We start from the raw sequence: 7,696 nt of genomic DNA, 5'->3' as shown, positions 1-7,696 counted from the left end.
CAAATACTCAACACTGGTGGAGCTTGGGGAAATAGACCTTGCCATTTGAGAGTTGTAGTTGCTGGGATTTATAGTTCACCTACAATCAAAGAGCATTCCGAACTCCATCAATGATAGAATTGGGCCAAACTTTCCATGACCCTCATGATCAACAGAAAATACTGTGTTTTCCGATGGTCTTTGGCAACCCCTCTGACACCTCCTTCTCCCTTCCCCAGGGGTCCTGACCCCCAGGTTGAGGAATGCTGACCTACAGAAACATTGTTCATAAACCCAGATTACATATACTGTATCAATATACCTACAAGGCAAAAACTCTATTTTAAATGACATTTGGAACCTTCAAATGGACATACTCCCTGGTCAGAGCTCTCACTATTACCCAATTTCAATTATGCTTCAAATCATGTGACTTTGATTGCACACCTTGCCAGCACACTGTTGTTTTTTTGTTTTTAATATCCACAGACTATTACTTTTTTTATTTTAGCTACTATACTGTGGGGTCTGGTCTAGTATGGTCTGAGCTCCATTGGATGACACTATCAATTATTACACTGGGTGACTCCAATCCTATCGATGCCACTGCATAAGGTATATCCCAAATATCTCAGTTGGGAGAATGAATGACCCAAGCGAGTCAAACCGAACACGGTTTGTGTCCTTTTTGAGGGCATACGCCGCGGCAATAAAAGCCGCAAAGAAAATCTTCTTTGCGGCCACTATTGCGTCTGCAAAAAACCGTCCGGCGGAGCTGTTCCGGGTTGTCAGAGGTCTTTTAACTCCCCCTATTCCAGGTGGGAGCCCTGACAATTCGGCAGCGCGCTGTGAAGCATTTGCTCGGTTCTTTGCAGACAAAGTCGCTTTGATCCGCGCTGGGCTGGACACCACATTAGATGCAGTCTCTGTGAATGTGACACAAGCACCTGCTTGTCCGATTTTGTTGGATTCTTTTCAGTTTGTGAAACCCGAGGATGTGGACAAGGTACTTGGAGGAATGAGACCCACCACGTCCATCCTAGACCCCTGCCCATCCTGGCTTCTGAAGGAGGCCAGAGGGGGATTGGCCGAGTGGGTAACGGTGGTGGTTAATGCCTCCCTTCGGGAAGGCAAGATTCCAGCGAGCCTCAAACAGGCTGTTATAAAGCCGCTGTTGAAGAAACCATCACTTGACCCCACTAAATTGGACAACTTTCGGCCTGTTTCCAATCTTCCCTTCTTGGGCAAAGTCATGGAAAGCGTGGTGGCCTCACAACTCCAGGTATTCTTGAGAGACACGGATTATCTGGATCCGGCACAGTCTGGTTTCAGACCGGGACATGGTACTGAGACGGTCTTGGTCGCCTTAGTGGATGATCTGCGCCGGGAGCTAGACAGGGGGAGTGTGTCCCTGTTGGTGCTCCTGGACCTCTCAGCGGCCTTCGATACCGTCGACCACGGTATTCTTCTGGGGCGCCTTGCAGAGATGGGTCTTGGGGGCACTGCTCTGCAGTGGCTCCGGTCATTTCTGGAGGGTCGCGCTCAGAAGGTGTTGCTGGGGGACTCCTGTTCAACACCACAGCCGTTGACCTGTGGTGTTCCTCAGGGTTCCATCTTGTCCCCCTTGCTGTTTAACATCTACATGAAGCCGCTGGGTGAGATCATCCGGAGTTTCGGGGTGCGGTGTCACCTGTACGCAGATGACGTCCAACTCTGTCACTCCTTCCCACCTGCTACTAAGGAGGCTGTCGAAGTCCTGAACCGGTGCCTGGCCGCTGTAATGGTCTGGATGAGGGCGAACAAACTGAAACTAAATCCAGACAAGACAGAGGTACTCCTGGTCAGTCGCAAGGCCGAACAGGGTATAGGGTTACAGCCTGTGCTGGACGGGGTCGCACTCCCCTTGAAGGCGCAGGTTCGCAGCTTGGGTGTGACCCTGGATTCATCGCTGAGCCTGGAGCCTCAGGTTTCAGCGGTGACCAGGGGAGCATTTGCACAGCTTCGGCTCGTGCGCCAGCTGCACCCGTATCTTGGGAAGTCTGACTTGGCCACGGTGGTACACGCTTTGGTCACATCCCGCCTCGACTACTGCAACGCTCTCTACGTGGGGCTGCCCTTGAAGACGGCCCGGAAGCTTCAGCTAGTCCAACGCGCGGCAGCCATGTTGTTAACGGGAGCTGGACGCAGAGAGCATACAACGCCCCTGCTGTCCCAGCTCCACTGGCTGCCGACCCGCTACCGGGCCCAATTTAAGGTGCTGGTGTTATCCTACAAAGCCCTAAACGGTTCCGGCCCAAAATACCTTGCAGACCGCATCTCGGCCTACGAGCCCACGAGGGCCTTGAGATCATCCGGGGAGGCCCTTCTCTCGGTCCCGCCCGCCTCACAGGCACGTCTGGCGGGGACGAGAGAGCGGGCCTTCTCGGTGGTGGCCCCCCGGCTGTGGAACACTCTCCCTGTTGAAGTGAGACAGGCGCCCTCCCTGATGGCCTTTCGTAGGAGCCTGAAAACATGGCTCTTCGAGCAGGCCTTCAACTGAGTGTATCTTGGAACGACACTGGAATGAACTAGGACTATGAATTTTGGCTATGACCCCAGGACTTGACGAAGCGGATTTTTAGTATAAGTATATGTTATGTCGTGTTGTCTGGTTTGTATTGTCTTGATTTATTGTACACTGTCTTTTTCTGTTGTTGTTCACCGCCCCGAGTCGCCCTCGGGCTGAGAGGGGCGGTCAATAAATGCAAAAAATAAATAAATAATAAATAAATGACAACCCCATACAACAGGAGAATGCGTGACGAAGGAGATCCTTGTTTTGAAAGCACGTTAAGTAACACTCAAGAATTCCATACAAAGTTGATCAAGAATGGATTTAATCAGACAAATATTTGCAAAAAATGACACTTAAAAGAAAAAAAAACATTACAAGGAATAGCTTATGTCATAAGACGGTAGATATGTTGGTAGCCTTAATACTGAAATATTTACAACGGAATACATGTAATATAATGGGAAAACAAAATGGGGCTCAGTCTAGTGCTTATTTCATATGGAATTTCTGATATTGTTCAAAATATTGCAAATTACAATTATTATTATTATACTACATGTCCTCCACCTTCTAAAACTGGACCAGTTTGAATCCTATCTACATAAATTGTGGTCAATTTTTTCCCCAGAGAGCTTGAAAGAGCATAGCTCATATTCAAAGGAGTCCTATTAAGAATTCACCTTTAACTCTCACTGGAATCCAGTGAATGAAGATCTCCATTTAGAAATCAGGACTTGTGTGAATTTCCCCCACTACTTTTGGAAATTCCCAAGTCAGCACACAGAGGGGCCATACTGACTTGGCAATCTCGTGACTGCAGTCTAAAAGAGTAATGTTCCACACTCTGCGCATGAAAATGTGCATAAGGAGTTAATGTTTCATTCCACAGACCAATCGGGAATTCCAGCAGACCTCACAGATATCCATGCCGATGGGTCTTATTTCAGTCTTGGAGAGGAAAGCTATACATGTGGCAATGGGTAAGGGCATACATTCACCTCAGAGTTGGCTTTGTAAGATGAATGCCAATAGGCATTCTCTGGAGCTTTTTCCTTTAACAAGGAACTGGAAGCGGATCTAATTTGAGTACTCAATTAGGTTTTCCTGCTGTCAGCCATGGGATGTGAATGAGACCCTTGATGTCCTGCAGCTCTTTCTCTCTTACTGCTGACAATGGCCTCCTCATTTGTGTGTAAGGCTTTGGATTCAGGGCAAGATGAGGCCATTTACTGTACTCACCATAGTACAGTGCATTGAGCTTAATGGGAGCATTATCAGTATAAATGGCTTAGTCACTTATCCTCTAGTAAGGACTACATGCTGAAAATTTGGCTCACAGTCACTGGAAGAAGTATGGAGTAAGCCAGCATTTTTTCCAGTCTCTCTCATTTATATTCTGCCTTTCATTCAGCATGGTACCCAAGGTAATTCACAGCATAGTACAGCAAAGAACAATAATTAAGATAAAAGAATAATAAAAGGTAAAGGTTTTTCCCCTGACAGTAAGTCTAGTCGTGTCCAACTCTGGGGGGTTGGCACTCATCTCCATTTCTAAGCCAAAGAGCCAGCGTTGTCCATAGATACCTCCAAGGTGATGTGGCCAGTATGACTTCATGGAGCACTGTTACCTGTCCGCCAGAGTGGTACTTATTGATTTACTCACATTTGCATGTTTTCGAACTGCTAGGTTGGAAGAAGCTGGGTCTAACAGTGGCAGCTCATGCCACTCAATGGATTCGAACCTGTGACCTTTCAGTCAGAAGGTTCAGTAGCTCAGCGCTTTAACCCACTGCACTGCTGGGAGCACAAAAGAATAATAAAAAAATGAAATAAGCTATCCTATTTAAAACAGAAATAATTAAGACACTTTAAAGGAATGTAAAGCATAACAAAGTGAATGCATTGCAACTCTTTCCTCTAAAGACTCCTTTGCAAACACCATTTAGTAACCAAAAGCCTGTCAAAATAAAAAGGTCTTTGGCTGCTGGTAGAAGGAGATTTTACTGACAAGTTACCTGTGAAGTACACATTAAAAATGAAGCTCTGTCTGACTTCTCAGTGTGATTTCGGTTACAAAAACAGAAGGTCATAAAGATTTGGGAGTTACTGACGTTGCTTCCCACTTCTCTGTCAGATGCTGGTAAAATTCCAAAATTTCACAAAAAAAAAAAAAAAAACAACTGCCAAGAAACTACTTTTTGTGTGTGAAAGATTACAGGTGTAGTCATGTTTGTTAATATGAGACAATGAACAGACATTTATATCTTCAGTATGTTCATGTGACAACCTTCTTTGAGATGAACGAAGACACAAACTGTAGGTGCTTCCTTAGCTACTGGCTCAGCCAACAGGACACACGAATAATTTTGTTGCCTGGTAAACTTGTCACAGGTACCAAAACTAAAGCTGGAGCTTTCTTGCCCATTTGCTCTTCAAGCTGTCTTTGGAGTCCTGCAAGATAAGCAAACAGACTTCATTTAATACCTGTCCATTCATTTATGACTTTTAACTTTGCAGTCATTAAGCAGAATTTAAACAAATCAATTGGAAGGAAGAGAATGGAAATCATGTACTGGGCTATACCATGCTTGGTCATCTAACTGCATTTTTTGTTTATGTAATTAAACCTGAAATTGCCCATACTTCCCTGAGTGTGTACTCTCATTGAACTCAGTGGCAGGCATGTAGCCAAATTCTCATGGTGGTTCGCGAAAAGGGCTTAGTGGTGCATTATTTAAACTGTTATGTTTATTCATATCATGATCTGATCACCATACTCAATATATCCCATATGCATGGGGGTATTGGGGTAATGATACAAAAGGTTTGCTTGGCTAGACCCTCTTTCACTCAGACTCAGCCCCCCCGAAACCCCCCTGAAAAAAATTCAGCCCCCCCCCCCTCGAAACGAAATCCTGGCTACGGGCCTGCTCAGTGGTATGCTGATTAAACATATGTATATAAATTTAAGAAACAAATGTGTCCTTCAATCTTTCAATGAATATCTAGTCATTCTGATGAACTGGAGGACAGAGAAAAATTTAAGACAAATCCCAGTAAAAAGACATTTATTGTGAAATGTCTGATTGTCTAGGGCAGTGGTTCTCAACTTATGGGTCCTCAGATGTTTTGGCCTTCAACTCCCAGAAATCCTAACAGCTGGTAAACCGGCTGGGATTTCTGGGAGTTGTAGGCCAAAACACCAGGGGACTGACAAGTTGAGAACCACTGGTCTAGGGTCTTTAAGAGTCGTTTGATTTTGACAGGCTATAGCTTCTCAATTTATTTATTTGGAACATTTATATCCCGTCCTTTTCAACCTCTGAAGAGGGACTTAGAACAGTTACCAACAGGCACTATTCAATGCCAACACAAATAAAACATAGCATAAAATACAGTATTTTAATTCTGATTTATTTCTGGATCCAGGTCTGTTTCTAGATAACTACCAATGAGAATGTAAGCAGCCTTTCAGGATGTACAATGTTTCCAAACACCACTATCTGGGAAAAGATAGGGGGAATAAACTATTTTCTGAATGGTAGTTGTTGTACGTGCAAATACTGGACCAGATGAAGCCTTAGGTCTGATATAGCAGAGAAATCAATAACAGAATAGATTTGAAAAATACTTTCTACATCTGAATTGTTTTGAAATATGTTGCAGGCTGCCTTGAATTCCATTTTTGAGAGAAAGGCAAAACACAAATGAATAAAATAACACCACCATATTTAAATAATGTAAAAATTATAAAGTACAAAAGAAACCAATGGACAATTGGAATTAAAACAATTATTGATGTATTATCTAAGTATTACCATCCTGCTGCAGCAACATTTTTAGTTGTAATAATAATGATGATGATGATGATAATAATAATGATAATAATAATAATAATAATAATAATAAACAATTTTATTTATATTCCGCCCTCTCTCCCCAAAGGGATTCAGGGCAGATTTCAACTAAAAAAAATGCCAAACACATTAATAGATTTTGAAAAAAAAATAGAAAAACAGAGTAATCAAATCTCAAAAGGAAACAACAGCTACGACAAAATTAAACAATGATTAAATAATAATGTAACCCAGATAAGTCAGTCTACTGAAATGGCCCCTGTAGACCTCTGAAGCTCTCACTTGCACCCAGAGGCAAACTCCACTGACTAGCAGCAGGGCAAGGATCACATTCACATTCAGGAAAATAAATACATTTTCATGTAAAGTAAAACACAAATAAGAGCTATAGCATTTAAGGTAAAGGTAAAGGTTTCCCCTTGACATTAAGTCAAGTTGTGTCCGACTCTGAGAGGTGGTTCTCATCTCCATTTCTAAGCCGAAGAGTTGGCGTTGTCCATAGACGCCTCCAAGGTCGTGTGACCAGCATGTCTGCATGGAGTACCGTTACCTTCCTGCCGGATCTACTACTATTGATCTACTCATATTTGCATGTTTTTGAACTGCTAGGTTGGCAGAAGCTGGGGCTAACAGTGGGAGCTCAACCCGCTCCCCGGACTGGAACCGCTGACCTTTTGGTCAGCAAGTTCAGCAGCTCAGAAGTTTAACTCACTGCACTACCGGGGGCTCTGCTATAGCATTTATGTTTCTGTTATTGGCTCAAGCACTGTTTGGTGGAAAGTCAAAATACAAACTTAGAGTAGAGGTGTTTGTTGTGTAGCTAGTTATGTAATTGTGGTTTAAATATGTTTATGAATGTTTAAGTATAATTGTTGTTCTTTGTTTTTCTTCTTCTGTGAAATAAACTCTAGCACAAACAATGGAGAAACCCCTCCTCTCTCTTGGATCTATTTTCTTTCTTTTCTTTCTCTCTTTCTCTTTGAGCTCTGTTAGCCATACATTCAAGTTATCACATGAAAACAAGGCACCCACTGCACCCCTAGATTAGTATATTGTTTGCGCCTGTATATCAGTGTAACTTAAATTTGCAGAGAAATTTAAAAAATATTTTTAAATAGTCCAATTTCTGAACACTGAAACATGAAATATATTTCTATTGTATTGAACTACCTTATATCCTCCCTCCTTAATTTGGAAATGTTTTTAAAAGGACTTTCTTAAGAGGCCAAATATAAATTCCAACCCAAAGTCTCATCTGCAGATCTACATATAATTAACAGACAAAAACACATTTCAGTGATTATTA

The 7,696-nt window shown here is 42.9% G+C and overlaps 1 protein-coding gene across 1 annotated transcript in view; it reads right to left on the bottom strand.

Annotated features, from left to right (window-relative positions):
- Positions 1–2,904: 2,904 nt before the first annotated feature.
- Positions 2,905–7,696, bottom strand: part of DPH6 (diphthamine biosynthesis 6) — a 317,073-nt gene continuing 312,281 nt past the window's right edge. Inside the window, exon 15 of the mRNA XM_060759864.2 lies at positions 2,905–4,984. Within this exon, the coding sequence (XP_060615847.2) occupies positions 4,866–4,984 (119 nt within the window). The 3' untranslated portion in view covers positions 2,905–4,865. The remainder of the gene's footprint in view (positions 4,985–7,696) is intronic.

Source organism: Anolis sagrei, chromosome 1 (genome assembly GCF_037176765.1).
Source record: "Anolis sagrei isolate rAnoSag1 chromosome 1, rAnoSag1.mat, whole genome shotgun sequence".
Classification (NCBI taxonomy): Eukaryota; Metazoa; Chordata; class Lepidosauria; order Squamata; family Dactyloidae; genus Anolis; species Anolis sagrei.
The sequence above is the reverse complement of the archived record's forward strand: the minus strand, read 5'-3'. Positions and strand labels throughout refer to the sequence as shown.